General features: G+C 42.9%; 1 protein-coding gene and 1 long non-coding RNA gene across 2 annotated transcripts; both read left to right on the forward strand.

Annotated features, from left to right (window-relative positions):
- Positions 1-2,159: 2,159 nt before the first annotated feature.
- Positions 2,160-15,210, forward strand: LOC141003788 (B-cell receptor CD22-like). Its single transcript, XM_073475255.1, has 8 exons — positions 2,160-2,219; positions 3,382-3,730; positions 3,860-4,078; positions 5,313-5,582; positions 6,760-7,020; positions 13,908-14,177; positions 14,442-14,702; positions 15,146-15,210. The coding sequence occupies exons 1-8, from the start codon at positions 2,160-2,162 to the stop codon at positions 15,208-15,210; spliced, it is 1,755 nt and encodes a 584-aa protein (XP_073331356.1).
- A 918-nt stretch (positions 15,211-16,128) lies between these two features.
- Positions 16,129-17,607, forward strand: LOC141010517 (uncharacterized). Its single transcript, XR_012180190.1, has 3 exons — positions 16,129-16,179; positions 17,189-17,334; positions 17,525-17,607. It is a non-coding gene; the product is annotated as an uncharacterized lncRNA (long non-coding RNA).
- The last annotated feature ends 2,185 nt before the right edge of the window (positions 17,608-19,792 follow it).

Genomic DNA, 19,792 nt, shown 5'->3' on the forward strand with positions numbered 1-19,792 from the left:
AAACAGTTTTAAAAAGGTGAGTTTTGGTTGAGTGTTTTGAAGGTAGTGAGGTCTGTACAGTCTCTGATGTGTGTGGGGAGGGAGTTGCAGAGGGAGGGGGCAGCAACTGAGAAGGCTGTGTCACCCCAGGTCCGGTGCTTGGTCCTGTGTGGTGGAGTGAGGAAGTTTGCGTCGGAGGAGCGGACGGTGCGGGACGGGTTGTGGCGGGCTTTGTAAGTGAGGAGGTGTATTTTGAATTGAATCCGTTGTGAGACAAGGAGCCAGTGGAGTTTCTGGAGGACGGGGGTGATGTGGTCACGGGTGCGGGTGAGAAGGCGAGCAGCAGAGTTCTGGACGTATTGGAGTTTATTTAGGCATTTGGATGGTGTGCATAGAGGATGCTGTTGCAGTAGTCAATTCTGGAGGTGATGAAGGCGTGGATCAGGGTTTCTGCAGCAGAGAAGGAGAGTGATGGGCGGAGACGGGCTATGTTCTTGAGGTGGAAGAAGGCAGTTCTGGTGATTTGATTTATGTGCTTTTGAAAAGAGAGGTTGCGACTGTGTGGGGAGGGAGAGAGGGTGGCGTTGTCTAGGGTGAGGCAGAAGTTGTGAGCGGTTTTGATGAGGGATTTGCGGCTGATGATGACCATGTCCAATTTGTCGCAGTTTAGTTGGAGGAAGTTTGTTTGCATCCAGGATTTGATTTCAGTGAGGCAGTTGGTGAGTGTGGAGTGGGTGGCAGTGGTGATGGATTTTGTGGAGATGTAGATTTGGATGTCGTCAGCGTAGCAGTGGAAATGGAGACCATGACGGCGTATGATGTTGCCAAGGGGAAGCATGTATAGGATGAAGAGGAGTGGACCAAGCACTGAACCCTGTGGGACACCTTGGGACAGAGGAGCAGTGGAGGCGGTGCAGTTGTTGATGTGGACGAACTGTTGTCTGTTTGTGAGATATGATTTTAACCAGGAGAGGGCAGTGCCGGTGATGTTGAGGGAGGATTCAAGGCAGGAGAGAAGAATGGAGTGGTTGATGGTGGCGAAAGCTGCAGTGAGGTCCAGGAGGATGAGGATGCTGAGGTGGCCGGAGTCTGCAGAGAGGAGGAGGTCATCAGTGACTTTAAGGAGGGCTGTCTCTGTGCTGTGTTGAGAACAGAAGCCGGATTGAAAAGGTTCAAAGAGGTCGGTGGAGATGAGGTGGGTTTTGAGTTGAGTGGCAACGGTGCGTCCCAGTGTTTTTGATAAAAAATGGAGATTGGAGATGGGCCAGAAATTTGTCATAATGTCAGGGTTGAGTCCAGGTTTTTTGAGAATGGGGGTGACAGCTGCCAGTTTGAGTGACTGAGGGACTGAACCAGAGCTGAGGGAGGAGTTGATTATTTTTGTGATGAGGGAGGAGATGGCTGGAAGACAGTTCTTGACCAGGTGGGATGGGATGGGGTCCAGGGCACAGGTGGGGCTTTTCATTTCTGCCATGATGGTGGACAGGTCCCTTGGAGACACAGGGGAGAACTGAGACAGGGGTTGAGAGGTGAGGGGGGGAGGGGGTAGGAGAGGTGGACAGGTTGCTGTAGATGTTGTCGATTTTTGTTTGGAAAAATGAAAGGACGGAGTTGCATTTATCGGTTGTGAAGGATTGGAGGCGTTGTCAATGGGAGAAGAGAGCTTTGGGGTTGGTGGAGCCAGAGGGAATGAGGTGGGAGTAGTAGGTGGAGCGGGTTTTGGTGAGAGCATCCTTGTATTGCTGAAGATAGTCTGTATGAATGTCTGGTTCAGGCTTTTTAATTTAATCAAAGCTCAGATTAAAATCAAGGCTGACTGAACCTTTGCTGTTCTGCTGCCTCGCCTTTGGAACAATATCACATTTAGTGTTCAGTTTGCTGATACGTCCATGTTTTACCTGCATTGTTTGTAAAGCAACAGTAAGAATCATTTCTTCATTTCATCTTGAGGGTTCACAGGCGTTTGTCTCTTCATACATATTAATAATATAAAGAGGAAGGAAGCAGCCGGTTAAGACCTCAATGTATGTTTAAAACAAGTGAACCAACCAGAGAGAGACAAAATGTCTCGTGACCACGTCCACCCTCTTTATTTAGAAGTGTTTGGTGAGATGAACTGACATTCAGTACTTCTCATGTATGTGATCGACCTGCTGATTTAACAGACGTGAGGAGAAGCTATGAGTTTAACAGCAGCAGCAAGTGGATTTGTTGTCGTCCTTCTCTCTGTTCAAGGTACTGTACATCTACATTTATACTGTAAGACAGTTAGCATGGTGGGTTTTATAGTAAAGATTTGATGTGCAACAGTGCACAGGTAGAGACAGTAAAGCTGTGTTTGTGTGGATGTACAGTGACTGTACATACTGTACTTTAACAAAGGAGAAATCTGAAGAGAAAATCTGTTAAATAAAATGAATCGCTCTGAGGAACTTCCTCCATCGTTCAAACTTCCTGCAAACTCATCTTGAGCCTGCGTTCGTACGTGTTAGAGGCTGGTCGATGTGCTGTGATAGCATAATTAACACAGGAACCAGAGTTCAGAAATAACACCAGACGGTATCATGTCTTTCATGTCACGAGAAATTAAATATCATTAGAGTAACAAAGTGCACATTTTTGTATAAAGAATGTGATTACAATGAGTGTGTAAAGTGGAGGTGTTGCTTGCATTTCTCTACAGCTCTCATTCACACTCTGCAGCAGCCTGACCACAGGAAGATAAGCAGCCAGCAGACACTTTTTTCATGCGCCACACACTTCTTATAAGTACTTCTAAGTACTGTGTTAAAGTGCACAGTGTCAATACATTGTTGCTCCTTCACCGCAGCCTCTGTGTGATGTCCGTCCTCAGTGCTCTCAGAGATCATGTGCACATCTTTCACTGTTCCTTTGCTTTAAATATTCTCATGTAAACCTTAATGATTTGTACATTTCTCCATACCTCTGTTGACTTTCATGAACCACAAATACCACTGAAACTTGATTTACAGTATCAACCCATTTTTAAAACAGACCTTAAGAGAAGTTAAGAGTTAAGATAACAGAGACTTAGTTAGGTTAGTGAAGACACAGGAACCTCTGCACACACAGAAGCCTGTGACCCCGAGCATGACCTCAGGGTAACTCTACCTCCTCTGTAAGCAGAGTGGGAGATGTATATAGACAAATGTACTACTATGAACCTATGAGACTGAACATGTGAAAATTCCTTAACAAAACCGTCAGAAGGCTGCCTTTGCTCACCCACCCCAAACACAGGTTTGTATGAAGAGAGCCACAGTATTTTGGGAAGTGTAACTTCACAGACTGAAGCTCCTCCACTACAGTGAAAATCTGTCTCCTGATGATGTTTTGAGTCTGATTGTAGTTTCTGATGTTCTCTGTGTTGCAGTGATACAGGGTCAGGATGACTGGGGAGTGACTTACAGCTCTACTGAGATCTGTGCCTTAAAAGGATCAACAGTGGAAATAAGATGCACATACACATACCCATCCAGAATAGATGGTGGTGATACTGAAGTTAAGGAAACATTCTGGTTTACTAAACTGAGTGGAAATCAACCTGTGGATCTGAGTACAGACTCAGATTATCAAGGTCGTGTTGAGTACAGTTGTTATGAGAAGAGCTGCACTCTGAGAATCACAGACCTGAGAGAGAGCGACTCAGCTGAGTACAAGTTCAGCTTCATAACAAACCAACCAGGTGGGAGATATACTGGTTCACCTGGAGTCACTTTGAGGGTCACAGGTAACATTTTCATTCATATTTTAATTATTTCCAATTGTTCAACATCTAGACAACAATAATATAAATGTGTTGTGTGTGTATGTTGACAGTTTGTCTAAAATAACATTCTTGTTCCTTCTTCACATCCAGATCTCCAGGTGAAGGTGAGCGGATCCTCATATTATGGCTGGAGAGAGCTGAAGTGTCACAGCAGTTGTCGTCTACCTGATCTTTCTTCCTACATCTGGTACAGAAATGGACAGAAAATTCAGTCACAAACATCTTCTTCTTATTCAGTCTACTATAATTCTGCAGACAGTTTTTCCTGTGCTGTTAAAGGACATGAGGATTTCCCCTCTCCTCCAGTGTGTGAGTTTACTACACTAACATAACACCATCTGACCATCTTATAACTACATGTATTTTAATATGGAGACCCTCAGTGTGACTCTTCATCAACTCTGGTTTAAAAATGATCAAAACTTTGTTTATCTTTCAGGTGTCAATGATCAAACCTGCGACAGACTGATTTACACTGACAGAAGCATCTGTGCCTCCAAAGGCTCATCAGTGGACATTTCTTGCACTTACAGCAGTTTTTACAATATCAGATCTAAATTCTGGTTCAGTCCTGAACGTTCTCATCAGTGGCAGAGTCCTTCACAGCCTGAGGACCTTAGTGAAGACTCCCAGTTTGCAGGTCGTGTTCAGGTCCTTGAAACAGAGACAGGACGCTCCACTCTGAGAATCACTGACCTGACAGAGAGTGATTCAGCTCAGTATCACTTTACATTCACAACACAATGGTTTGAATGGAAGAGTAGTTTACCTGGTACAACTCTGACTGTCACAGGTACTGATGAACACACACTGATTTAAAACATCAACATAGTACATTTAGAAACAGAGAACATGTTGAAAATGATGGATCATCATGAGTTTGTGTAATAATGACTGTTGTGTTGGCACTAATGTTCACTGCTAGTTCTAGGAATAGTAACTGTTGTGTTGTCGTGTGTGTACATCTATCACTGATTTCTGTCAGAACCAGTGATAATAATATTGTTTCTTGTTCTCATATCCAGCTCTGCAGGTGCAGGTGACCAGAACAACAGTCCACCAGTCTGATACTGAGGCAGAGCTGAAGTGTCACAGCAGCTGCAGTCCAGCTGGTCGTCTTTCCTACGTCTGGTTCAAGAACGGACAGAAAGTCACAGGGGTGGAGACATCTTCTTTTAAAGGCCGGGTTTATCCTGGAGACATCATCTCTTGTGCTTTGAAAGGACATGAGAACTATGACTCTCCTTCAGTCTGTGAGTTTGATCCACTGTATCAGGAAGAAACACATATACACACTGGCTGCAAATTGCAGACAGACACATGTGTAAAGTAGTAAAAGTACAAATCATATTTATTGGCTGTCAGTTTCCACCAGGAGGAGTCTGACCAGGGACCGCTCCATGATCAGCTCTCTACACAGCCACTGTGACAAATAGAGACAATTACAATAGAAACAGAGAAAGATACATTTCAAACACAACAGTCAATTGTCTGTGAAAACATATTCTAATGTTTCATTATTACATGTTCATATCTCCTCCAGATGCTCCAAAGCTTCCCTCTTTGTCAGTGAGTCCCTCTGCTGAGATAGTGGAGGGCAGTTCAGTGACTCTGACCTGTAGCAGTGATGCTAACCCAGCAGCTAAATACACCTGGTACAAGAAGAATGGAGATCCAGACCTTCAACCTCTCAGTAAAGAACCACAGCTTGTCTTCAGCTCCATCCAGTCCTCTGACTCTGGAGAGTATTACTGCACAGCTGAGAACGAGCTGGGGAGGAGGACGTCTGAATACATCTCTATTAATGTGACATGTGAGTGAAACAGTTCATTTAAAAATAACAGATTGTGTCCAGTCTTTGCAGGAGAAGATTTTACTGTCATGTCTACGTTCTTGTGCTCCACATTCTCAGTCTGCTGTAATTCACTGAGCAGCTCCAGGAGACTTGAGGAGTTTTCTGCTGTTTTGGGACCCAGAATCAAACAGTGCTACACACAGCTGTTCACACTTCATGGATTAAATACTACACAATCTATTGTTGTAACACACTTAAAGGAATAGTTCACTCTAGAACAAAATTCAGTCATTATCGACTCACCCTCATGCTGATGAGAAGTCTGGTGTAGTTTCTTATTCCTCAAAGTGCAGCTGGAGACCCACGGGGCTACCCTCAGGCAGCAATAATCCATATAACAGGCGTAAATGGTGTCCGAGACGAAAAGGTCCATAAAACTACACAAAAACTTTGTAATATTCCTCCATACTGCTCGTCCGCTGCAATCCAAGTGCCCTGAAGTGGCGACATCCAGAGTTTACTTGAAACGACGTAATTTAGTACATTTTTCTAGCCTAAACAGTCACTATACAATATTTTCCTGGAGGCACGCTCCCGCGTGCACGCGAGTCTCCCTCACACCCGCTTGCACTACGGAAGCCACGCAAGACAAGATCAACGAGACTCGCGATAGATACACACCGGTATTTACATCCAGCTGTGAGTTTCAAAGTTTCAAATCACTAGTGCAGACAGATCCCTCTTGTGTTTGTGTGTCGCGAGTCTCATTGATCTTGTCTGGCGTGGCTTCCGTAGTGCAAGCGGGTGTGAGGGAGACTCGCGTGCACGCGGGAGCGTGCCTCCAGGCAGATATAGTATAGTGACTGTTTAGGCTAGAAAAATGTACTAAATGACGTCGTTTCAAGTAACCTCTGGATGTCGCCACTTCAGGACACTTGTATTGCAGCGGACGAGCAGTATGGAGGAATATTACAAAGTTTTTGTGTAGTTTTATGGACCTTTTCGTCTCGGACGCCATTTACGCTCGTTATATGGATTATTGCTGCCTGAGGGTAGCCCCGCGGGTCTCCAGCTGCACTTTGAGGAATAAGAAACTACACCGGACTTCTCATCAGCATGAGGGTGAGTCGATAATAACTGTATTTCATTCTAGAGTGAACTATTCCTTTAACCTATTCTCTTAATACATCTCTAGATGCTCCAAAGCTTCCCTTTGTGTCAGTGAGTCCCCCTGCTGAGATAGTGGAGGGCAGTTCAGTGACTCTGACCTGTAGCAGTGATGCTAACCCAGCAGCTAAATACATCTGGTACAAGGAGACACAAACACTGATTGAAGGACCAGAAGGCGTCTATCATTTCTCCTCCATCAGCTCTGAGGACAGAGGGATCTACTCCTGCAAGTCTGAGAATCAGTATGGACAGATCAACTCTTCGTCTCTATTTATAGACGTCCAGTGTGAGTAACATCAGGAAGTCACTTAGACTGACAATGAAACTAAAATAAAATGTTGACTAATATTGATTAGTTGTCTCTCTGTACATGTTTCCTCCTCCAGATGCTCCAAAGCTTCCCTCTGTGTCAGTGAGTCCCTCTGCTGAGATAGTGGAGGGCAGTTCAGTGAATCTGACCTGTAGCAGTGATGCTAACCCAGCAGCTAACTACACCTGGTACAAGGAGAATGAAGACTCACCAAAAGCATCAGGACAGATCTTCACCATCACTGACTTCAGAGCTGAACACAGTGGGAATTATTACTGTGAAGCCCAGAACAGAAGAGGACGTCATAACTCCACCTTACAGCTGATTGTTGTGGCAGGTGAGACACTAACTGGTTGATTAACAGACAATAACACCTGGGAAACTGATCAATGAATCCAACCCTACTAGTGAGGTCCACTACAGTCTATCTAATAACTGTCTATCTCCATTTCCAGGGAGCTCAACAACAACAATGATGATAAACATCATCAGGTTGACTCTGGTGGTTGTGGTGTCGGTTCTGCTGCTTCTGTTTTGTCTGTGGATGAGGTGAAACTACAAACATTAATCAGTTCCATCACTGATCTGTTACTCTGATTATTTACTTTCATGTTTTTTGAATTTTTAATGAACATTTTTGTTTGTTTGTCAATTTGATTCAGGAAGAAGAAAACTCTGAGCTCCACCACTGAACCAAATGAACCCATAGAGACTATGGAGATGAGAGAGGTATTGGGCCACAGTGACGAGAAATTAGCACATTTACTGTAGATGTTTTTATAACAAAGATCAATTTCAGGAGACAGTTCTGCTTTAAACATGTCTGAGTTTGTTATCATTTAAAATCTGATTGTATCCACATTCCATTTATGAGGCCTTTGACTCTCATCTTGTTGTCTCTCTCCATCAGTTGGAGTCTGATCCTGATTACGCCAACATCTCACCTTTGAACAGAGAAACTGCAGCATGTGGCAGAAGTTTTGAGTAGCATGCAGCTTTATGTTTACCTGTGCAGGTACATTACATATGTTAAGTATTATACTTGGTATGCAACATGCTATTTTATCTTTTAATGCTTATAATATAACATTTTATTCTAATGCAGTAAATTGCTTTGAAGAAATACTGATTGGCCTATCACATCACACCTGTCCTGGCAGAGAAAGACACGTGGAACAGGAAGCACAGTATCTCACAGCATGTACATTATATATTAAAACACATTGAAATGTAACATGAGCCCAGCTCTATCACACTCTGTAGCTGTAACATTTTCAAAGTATTGCAGTGGCTGATTGAAATAAACATCCAGCTTCCAACAACAACTCTGTAGTTTGAACATTATTTCAGTTCCCTCTCTGTGCTGCCGAGGGCGACAGTGTGCAGAAAGTTTTGGATCTCACCATTTTTGCAACGTGTAACGGTACCAACTGACCAACAATGGACCTAGCGGTCCCACTGTCCAGTACCATAGAGGGTCTGCTGCCCTGTGGTTGCGAGTCTCCCCTGTTGTCCCTGGTTCAGTCGACGCCTCTCCGGCCCCTGAGTTTCCAATCCCTGCTGACTCACCAACAGACCCCTCAGACCATCATTCTGCAGCCTTCTCTGACACCCAGGCAGACCTGCCTCATGCCATAGTCCTGGTGCCCAGTTTCCAGCCTCCAGCCCTGCTGCCATGTTGCCTGCCTCCTGTTCTGGTGTCCAGCTGCTAGGCTCTGGCTTCCAAGGGCCTCCAACAGTACCAGGACTCTGCCCGTCATGGTTTGATATTAAAGCTAGCCTCTTGTTCTTTACCCTGCCTGCCTCCAGAGTGTCTTATGTTTTGGTCCTCACTTTTGTTGCTACACGTAACATCCAGTTTATTGTCTAAATTGTCTAATTAGCTCACATACACTCTAATAATAATAATACATTTATTTTATATAGCGCTTTTCAGGATACACAAAGACACTTTACAGGTTAAAAAGCAGAATGATAAAAACAACACAGTAAAAATACAAAAAGAGACAAGTTATACATTAAAAACAGTTTTAAAAAGGTGAGTTTTGGTTGAGTGTTTTGAAGGTAGTGAGGTCTGTACAGTCTCTGATGTGTGTGGGGAGGGAGTTCCAGAGGGAGGGGGCAGCTACTGAGAAGGCTGTGTCGCCCCAGGTCCGGTGCTTGGTCCTGTGTGGTGGAGTGAGGAAGTTTGCGTCGGAGTTGCGGACGGTGCAGGACGGGTTGTGGCGGGCTTTGTGAGTGAGGAGGTGTATTTTGAATTGAATCCGTTGTGAGACAGGGAGCCAGTTGAGTTTCTGGAGGACGGGGGTGATGTGGTCACGGGTGCGGGTGTGGGTGAGAAGGCGAGCAGCAGAGTTCTGGACGTATTGGAGTTTATTTAGGAATTTGGATGGTGTGCCATAGAGGATGCTGTTGCAGTAGTCAATTCTGGAGGTGATGAAGGCGTGGATCAGGGTTTCTGCAGCAGAGAAGGAGAGTGATGGGCGGAGACGGGCTATGTTTTTGAGGTGGAAGAAGGCAGTTCTGGTCATTTGATTTATGTGCTTTTGAAAGGAGAGGTTGCGACTGTGTGGGGAGGGAGAGAGGGTGGCATTGTCTAGGGTGAGGCAGAAGTTGTGAGCGGTTTTGATGAGGGATTTGCGGCCGATGATGACCATGTCCAATTTTTCGCAGTTTAGTTGGAGGAAGTTTGTTTGCATCCAGGATTTGATTTCAGTGAGGCAGTTGGTGAGTGTGGAGTGGGTGGCAGTGGTGATGGATTTTGTGGAGATGTAGATTTGGATGTCGTCAGCGTAGCAGTGGAAATGGAGACCATGACGGCGTATGATGTTGCCAAGGGGAAGCATGTATAGGATGAAGAGGAGTGGACCAAGCACTGAACCCTGTGGGACGCCTTGGGACAGAGGAGCAGTGGAGGAGGTGCAGTTGTTGATGTGGACGAACTGTTGTCTGTTTGTGAGATATGATTTTAACCAGGAGAGGGCAGTGCCGGTGATGTTGAGGGAGGATTCAAGGCAGGAGAGAAGAATGGAGTGGTTGATGGTGTCGAAAGCTGCAGTGAGGTCCAGGAGGATGAGGATGCTGAGGTGGCCGGAGTCTGCAGAGAGGAGGAGGTCATCAGTGACTTTAATGAGGGCTGTCTCTGTGCTGTGTTGAGAACGGAAGCCGGATTGAAAAGGTTCAAAGAGGTCGGTGGAGATGAGGTGGGTTTTGAGTTGAGTGGCAACGGTGCGTACCAGTGTTTTTGATAAAAAATGGAGGTTGGAGATGGGCCAGAAATTTGTCATAATGTCAGGGTTGAGTCCAGGTTTTTTGAGAATGGGGGTGACAGCTGCCAGTTTGAGTGACTGAGGGACTGAACCAGAGCTGAGGGAGGAGTTGATTATTTTTGTGATGAGGGAGGAGATGGCTGCAAGACAGTTCTTGACCAGGTGGGATTTCATCTTGAGGGTTCACAGGCGTTTGTCTCTTCATACATATTAATAAGATAAAGAGGAAGGAAGCAGCCGGTTAAGACCTCAATGTATGTTTAAAACAAGTGAACCAACCAGAGAGAGACAAAATGTCTCGTGACCACGTCCACCCTCTTTATTTAGAAGTGTTTGGTGAGATGACGTGACATTCAGTACTTCTCATGTATGTGATCGACCTGCTGATTTAACAGACGTCAGGAGAAGCTATGAGTACAACAGCAGCAGCGAGTGGATTTGTTGTTGTCCTTCTCTCTGTTCAAGGTACTGTACGTCTACATTTATACTGTAAGACTGTTAGCATGGTGGTTTTATAGTAAAGATTTGATGTGCAACAGTGCACAGGTAGAGACAGTAAAGCTGTGTTTGTGTGGATGTACAGTGACTGTACATACTGTACTTTAACAAAGGAGAAATCTAAAGAGAAAATCTGTTAAATAAAATTAATCGCTCTGAGGAACTTCCTCCATCGTTCAAACTTCCTGCAAACTCATCTTGAGCCTGCATTCGTACGTGTTAGAGGCTGGTCGATGTGCTGTGATAGCATAATTAACACAGGAACCAGAGTTCAGAAATAACACCAGACGGTATCATGTCTTTCATGTCACGAGAAATTAAATACCATTAGAGTAACAAAGTGCACATTTTTGTATAAAGAATGTGATTACAATGAGTGTGTAAAGTGGAGGTGTTGCTTGCATTTCTCTACAGCTCTCATTCACACTCTGCAGCAGCCTGACCACAGGAAGATAAGCAGCCAGCAGACACTTTTTTCATGCGTCACACACTTCTTATAAGTACTTCTAAGTACTGTGTTAAAGTGCACAGTGTCAATACATTGTTGCTCCTTCACCGCAGCCTCTGTGTGATGTCCGTCCTCAGTGATCTCAGAGATCATGTGCACATCTTTCACTGTTCCTTTGCTTTAAATATTCTCATGTAAACCTTAATGATTTGTACATTTCTCCAAACCTCTGTTGACTTTCATGAACCACAAATACCACTGAAACTTGATTTACAGCATCAACCCATTTTTAAAACAGACCTTAAGAGAAACGTGTGATACAGAATAAGTCTAACGTACCGTTCTAGTTAAGATAACAGAGACTTAGTTAGGTTAGTGAAGACACAGGAACCTCTGCACACACAGAAGCCTGTGACCCCGAGCATGACCTCAGGGTAACTCTACCTCCTCTGTAAGCAGAGTGGGAGATGTATATAGACAAATGTACTACTATGAACCTATGAGACTGAACATGTGAAAATTCCTTAACAAAACCGTCTGAAGGCTGCCTTTGCTCGCCCACCCCAAACACAGGTTTGTATGAAGAGAGACACAGTATTTTGGGAAGTGTAACTTCACAGACTGAAGCTCCTCCACTACAGTGAAAATCTGTCTCCTGATGATGTTTTGAGTCTGATTGTAGTTTCTGATGTTCTCTGTGTTACAGTGATACAGGGTCAGGATGACTGGGGAGTGACTTACAGCTCTACTGAGATCTGTGCCTTAAAAGGATCAACAGTGGAAATAAGATGCACATACACATACCCATCCAGAATAGATGGTGGTGATACTGAAGTTAAGGAAACATTCTGGTTTACTAAACTGAGTGGAAATCAACCTGTGGATCTGAGTACAGACTCAGATTATCAAGGTCGTGTTGAGTACAGTTGTTATGAGAAGAGCTGCACTCTGAGAATCACAGACCTGAGAGAGAGCGACTCAGCTGAGTACAAGTTCAGCTTCATAACAAACCAACCAGGTGGGAGATATACTGGTTCACCTGGAGTCACTTTGAGGGTCACAGGTAACATTTTCATTCATATTTTAATTATTTCCAATTGTTCAACATCTAGACAACAATAATATAAATGTGTTGTGTGTGTATGTTGACAGTTTGTCTAAAATAACATTCTTGTTCCTTCTTCACATCCAGATCTCCAGGTGGATGTGGGCAGATCCTCATATTATGGCTGGAGAGAGCTGAAGTGTCACAGCAGTTGTCGTCTACCTGATCTTTCTTCCTACATCTGGTACAGAAATGGACAGAAAATTCAGTCACAAACATCTTCTTCTTATTCAGTCTACTATAATTCTGCAGACAGTTTTTCCTGTGCTGTTAAAGGACATGAGGATTTCCCCTCTCCTCCAGTGTGTGAGTTTACTACACTAACATAACACCATCTGATGGAGTCTTATAACTACATGTATTTTAATATGGAGACCCTCAGTGTGACTCTTCATCAACTCTGGTTTAAAAATGATCAAAACTTTGTTTTATCTTTCAGGTGTCAATGATCAAATCTGCGACAGACTGATTTACACTGACAGAAGCATCTGTGCCTCCAAAGGCTCATCAGTGGACATTTCTTGCACTTACAGCAGTTTTTACAATATCAGATCTAAATTCTGGTTCAGTCCTGAACGTTCTCATCAGTGGCAGAGTCCTTCACAGCCTGAGGACCTTAGTGAAGACTCCCAGTTTGCAGGTCGTGTTCAGGTCCTTGAAACAGAGAGAAGACGCTCCACTCTGAGAATCACTGACCTGACAGAGAGTGATTCAGCTCAGTATCACTTTGAATTCACAACACAATGGTTTGAATGGAAGAGTAGTTTACCTGGTACAACTCTGACTGTCACAGGTACTGATGAACACACACTGATGTAAAACATCAACATAGTACATTTAGAAACAGTGAACATGTTGAAAATGATGGATCATCATGAGTTTGTGTAATAATGACTGTTGTGTTGGCACTAATGTTCACTGCTAGTTCTAGGAATAGTAACTGTTGTGTTGTCGTGTGTGTACATCTATCACTGATTTCTGTCAGAACCAGTGATAATAATATTGTTTCTTGTTCTCATATCCAGCTCTGCAGGTGCAGGTGACCAGAACAACAGTCCACCAGTCTGATACTGAGGCAGAGCTGAAGTGTCACAGCAGCTGCAGTCCAGCTGGTCGTCTTTCCTACGTCTGGTTCAAGAACGGACAGAAAGTCACAGGGGTGGAGACATCTTCTTTTAAAGGCCGGGTTTATCCTGGAGACATCATCTCTTGTGCTTTGAAAGGACATGAGAACTACGGCTCTCCTTCAGTCTGTGAGTTTGATCCACTGTATCAGGAAGAAACACATATACACACTGGCTGCAAATTGCAGACAGACACATGTGTAAAGTAGTAAAAGTACAAATCATATTTATTGGCTGTCAGTTTCCACCAGGAGGAGTCTGACCAGGGACAGCTCCACGATCAGCTCTCTACACAGTTACTGTGACAAATAGAGACAATTACAATAGAAACAGAGAAAGATACATTTCAATCACAACAGTCAATTGTCTGTGAAAACATATTCTAATGTTTCATTATTACATGTTCATATCTCCTCCAGATGCTCCAAAGCTTCCCTCTGTGTCAGTGAGTCCCTCTGCTGAGATAGTGGAGGGCAGTTCAGTGACTCTGACCTGTAGCAGTGATGCTAACCCAGCAGCTAAATACACCTGGTACAAGAAGAATGGAGATCCAGACCTTCAACCTCTCAGTAAAGAACCACAGCTTGTCTTCAGCTCCATCCAGTCCTCTGACTCTGGAGAGTATTACTGTACAGCTGAGAACGAGCTGGGGAGGAGGACGTCTGAATACATCTCTATTAATGTGACATGTGAGTGAAACAGTTCATTTAAAAATAACAGATTGTGTCCAGTCTTTGCAGGAGAAGATTTTACTGTCATGTCTACGTTCTTGTGCTCCACATGCTCAGTCTGCTGTAATTCACTGAGCAGCTCCAGGAGACTTGAGGAGTTTTCTGCTGTTTTGGGACCCAGAATCAAACAGTGCTACACACAGCTGTTCACACTTCATGGTTTAAATACTACACAATCTATTGTTGTAACACACTTAACCTGTTCTCTTAATACATCTCCAGATGCTCCAAAGCTTCCCTCTGTGTCAGTGAGTCCCTCTGCTGAGATAGTGGAGGGCAGTTCAGTGACTCTGACCTGTAGCAGTGATGCTAACCCAGCAGCTAACTACACCTGGTACAAGGAGAATGAAGACTCACCAGAAGCATCAGGACAGATCTTCACCATCACAGACTTCAGAGCTGAACACAGTGGGAATTATTCCTGTGAAGCCCAGAACAGAAGAGGACGTCATAACTCCACCTTACAGCTGATTGTTGTGGCAGGTGAGTTATTAATTCCCCAACATGATCATTTATTGTTTGTGAAACCTTTGACAAAACCAACCCAAAATCCATTGTTTTTCATGATAAGCCGTTTAGGCCAGAAATACATACTTGACGTACGTATGTAGACGCCTGTATGACTTTCTGTAAAAGTATGTTTGTATGTAAAAGTGAGTATGTATGTATGTATGTATGTATGTGTTAGGCATCAACATTGTCACAGGTCTAGGTTTTATCATGCAGGTAGTCAGAGGGCTAGGACAATGCCTCAGGACAGATGCACCAATTTTGTTAGCAACTAAACTCATGGTGCAACTCATCTTTTTCCATAACATTAACTATAGTCCATTCTAACATTTAAAAAGAACGACAACACTGAATTCTGCATAGGTAACATTAGAGTTATCTAGAACACTCTTAAATACAGTTTGTCTGGCTTTCAGCCCAAAACGCATTGCCTCAAGGCATGCTGGGGAAACTCCGCCCACCTATTCCTCAACTGAGTTGAGTGTCAATGTAACCGGATGTATGATGATTACGTTGGAGGTTATTAACCTGAACCGGTAGTTGCTGCCACAATATGGCGCTGTGGGGATTTAGCTACACGTGAAGGAGACAGCCCTCTGACTCCCTGCATGATAAAACTTAGGCCTGTGACCATGTTGATGCTGAACTATTGAGTACATATATTCTCACTTTTACTTATAGACATACTCACTCTTACATACATACATACTCAATTTTACATATATACATACTCAACTCGCACAAATATGCATTCTCACACGCATATACACTACTGAGAGTATGCATGTATGTGCAAGTGAAGTATTTATTTTTGGCCTTAACGGCTTCTCATAGATTTTGCGCAACTTACAGTCACGTTTGGATCCAATAACTCCTGTTACTTCCAGTGTTTGTGCTCTGTCACTGTTTTCCAGCTACATGGAAGTTACCAGTTGCTCTCTCAACCACTGCTGTGTTGCTGGTCTTCATATTTCTCTTGGTCTTGTTCTGCATCAGGTGAGCAGTTCAGTTTCTCTGTGATTGAATTTACTTGCATCTTAAAGGAAATACTCACATATGTACAATGAAAGAGTTATTGGCCCTCTAGTCCCTATGACATAAAGCTTGTTTTAAGAAAAACATGTGTTGAAGTACCCCAGTAGCTCAGCTGGTAGAGCGTGCGCCTCATGTACAGAGGCTGCAGTGGTCCTGGGTTTGAATCTGACCTGTGGCCCAGAGCCTTTCAAAAAGTGGGCGGTCACTGCATCGCTTGAGAACAGCGACCATTTATTCTCTCAATGTGCATTTGAGCATTATATGAATGTATGAATATGAACCTATCCTGTAAAGTCTGTGATGAGTTAAATTATTCATTTGTTTCTCTGTTCGGACCTTTTATCCTCTCGTCAGAAGAGTGAGTTCTTCACAACACCAGTCTGAGGCTGAGGAGAGACCAGACAACAGAGCACAGGTATAAACAGAAACATGCATTTAGACAGAAAAATAATCAGTCAATGAAGATCTTTCTCTTCTGATTAAAATTCCCTCCCCAAAACTACGTAGTGCTCCTTTAAAGACCATACAGGACTCCATGTATATGGTTGTAAATAATGTGTTTTGAATGAATATTGTGACCTCTGCTGGTGAGCAGCAGGTAGTGCAATAACAAAAACAAGCTTCAGGATCACACACGTCTGTGTCTCAGCAAATTAGGCTGAAAACTCTCCACTTTTTATTTTATTGAATGTTGATTTGATGCAACAGCGCAGTAAATGTTTTATTTACTACCTTAAAGGGCCAGTTCACTCCTGTAGTTGTATTTATCCATCCAGATTGTTTTGCTGTGAGTAGTTGAGTTTTGGAGTTATCAGCCGTAGAGATGTCGGCCTTCTCCCCAATATAATGGAACTAGACGGCACTTTGCCTCGACCTTGTTGTGAACAGTTTCATATGGGAAATATTTTTTTATCACCGTACAGAAGGAAGCATGCATCTACTCAAGCTATCACCAGGACACCATTAATGTTTACATCCAGCACTATCATGACCATGAACCTCTCATCCATAAGTAGCTGCCTGATTCTGTCTGCGCTGTGATTCGATTGGTGGGTGTAGTTCAGTAGAAAGAATAGAGAATAGTTCCTACATGAAACTGCTCACAACAAGGTCTGTGGATTATCTTGAGTAACCAGCTCATGATTTCTGGAAAGAGAGATTGCAGTTGTTTTTTTGTTTTTTTTTGGCACACAAGCCAATTATCTTGCTCCATTATATTGGAGAGGAGGCCGACATCTCTACAGCTGATATCTGCAAAACCCTGCAACTCACACCAAAACTATCTGGATGGATGAATAGCACTACAGGTAAGACAACAAACATGTATTTCTGATGTTGGGGTGAACTAAACTGTCCTCGTCAGCTGTACTTCAAGAGTTTTGAATACATGGAAAATATAAAAGCACTCTTGTCCCTGTGGCCAGCAGAGAGAAGAGCTTCACTACGGCAGCGTACGATTCACAAGGACCCAGGCAGACGCTCTCTACTCAAACTTCAGCCCAGCTCGGCCCCACAGGAACGAGGAGGAGAGTGTTGTATACGCGAGTCCAAACTTCATCAGTGCCTCAGGGTGAGCAGCTCCTCACACAGGAGAATCTCTGCTGCTGTTTGAGTTTTAATGAAATACACATTAAGTTTGAAGGCTGTTGCATGTGTCTGTTGTATTCTAAACTGAATTTCATGATTTTTGAGGTTTCTTGTTAATTATTTTACCATTTTTATCAACAAACTATTTTAATGTCTGTTTAATTACTTCACAGAACAAACCATCAAGCAGCTATGGAGGATCCATCTGCACTGTACAGCAGAGTTATCAAAAGCCACCGAGTGTGACGACAGCATGGATCTGTGGGTTGTATTGATGGATCTTTTCTTCACTGATGGTTTGACTAAGAACGCAGCGTTGGGGCAACATTATTTCATTTATACCTCATTTATATTAATGAGGGTAGACTGAACATTAGAAACACCTCTCAGTGTAACACATGCAGTTCCACACAATGACCACAACACCTTCCTACAACTGTTACTGCATTGAAATCTCAGCTTGTTATTATTAACTGTCTATATACTGCTGTATGTATTATCTATTTTGAAAACTGTTTGTTAAATTCATCACATTTTCGTCATCCTGCATGGAAAATAGCGAGTAAGACTCAAAGAAAAAACTCACCTCTCTGACAGTATGTTGGCTTTGGCCCTTTCACTGTTGGGGGATATCCTTGACTTTTATTGACCTCTACTGGTGATCAGTAGGGATTACAATTTCAAAAAACAGACATGAACTCAGACATTTGCAAATACTGCAAATTCCAATTATCAGTTATCGGACTCTATGATTGCTAATATTTGGTATCGGCTCTGAAAAAACTACATCAGTCGGCCCCTAGCCTCAACCCTGCAGATGTTTTACTATATTGTAATTTTGTGTTACAGGCCAATAAAATCTTACTTACCCACTCTAAGTACTTGAATACATCATTGTCTGTGCTATGTTTACTCTTCAGCCAGACGTGGGTCCAGTGTGCAACAACCCTTCAGCTGCAGCACCTTTACAAACCTGTAGTCACCTTTACTACACCAGCATAAGCTTCTCTAAAAACCAGGAAGATCTTCTCTACTCCAACATCAGCCTAGCCTTGGACCAACAGATAAAAACCTGAAGAGGATGAGGCTGGTGTGGAGTACACTGTTTTTCAACTTTACGAGTTCCAGTGCTTCCCCAGAGTGAGTCCATGAGAAGTTTGAAACGGTCATTATTGCAGCATAAAGGCACCTGTAAAAATCAAACATACATGAAAAACAACAAACTTCTCATACCACCAACGGTTTATCACAAAGGTTTAATCGGGCCGAGCTAAGGATGTTCTCCCCCGTCTCATAATACCAATTTGTGCACATTCATTTCTCTCTGTATAGTTTAACTTTAACACAGTCTTTCTTTGCTCTGCCATTTTTTGAGTTTATCTGTTTTTATCATTAAATATTGTCAATAATCCTAATACTGAGTAAGTGTTTGTTTGAATGGATTTATTTTTTTCTTATTGTTTAAACTGTGGTTTTGTGTTTTTTAAGCCTGGGACTAATTCCTAAAAGTTTTAACCCTCGGGCAATAGTCTGTTAAACTGAGGTGATTGCACTGTTTTATGTTGTTTAAATAACCTGATATTTTATTGAATAAAGATATTAAATTAAAGAATTATTTCCCCAGCTGTCAACAGGTTCATGCAACGCGTTTAATGTGTGAATTATTGGGGAACCAGCAGGGCAAAGGTCCTCTAAAGGAAACCTAAGCACCCCTGAAAACAAAAAGTTAAACTTCTGAGGTTGCGTACTGGCACATAGGGAACCAGCGAATCAGAAATATATGTGGGGCCCAAACCACAATAACATTTTAAAATCAGTTACCTCCGCTTCACTGTGTGAGAGTACAACTACAGTATGTGGTTCACATGATGTTATCTGGTGGTTAATCAGAGGTTAAAGACAGTCATGTTTACCCTGTTTTTACTTGCTAATCCTTTGTGATTTATCAACCAAATTGATTCTGATCAAAATGAGGTTTCTTACTGTTCAGATTCAGACTCACAAGACTGCTACTTTAAAACTGTTTGGGTGCTTCCAACATGCAGTGAGATGTGCCAGGTAATTACACCCAGAAAAAAAACTGAAAGGTGAAAATAATAAGTGTAAAACAGGAAAATAAAAGGTACTTGTGTACTGATGTGTAATTGGTGCTGAGTGCAGAAAACAAAGTGTGGTGCAGTTTTCAAAATGTATCATGTATACTCGGCATGATTATATGGAAGTCCCTTAACAGAAACACTGCTGCTAACGATCTAAAACAAAAAGGTCTCTTGGCAACAAGATCCAACAAACAGCAAATGTTGAAAAAAAAAAAACCCTGACTTCTTCTTCTGAGGATCTGACAGGAAATAGAAAATCTACAGCCTGCACTACTCAAATGTACCACCAGAGGCAGTATAACTAACTACCTATGACCTGAAAAGTTATTTTATGTTCACATC

Source organism: Pagrus major, chromosome 1 (assembly GCF_040436345.1).
Source record: "Pagrus major chromosome 1, Pma_NU_1.0".
NCBI lineage: Eukaryota > Metazoa > Chordata > Actinopteri > Spariformes > Sparidae > Pagrus > Pagrus major.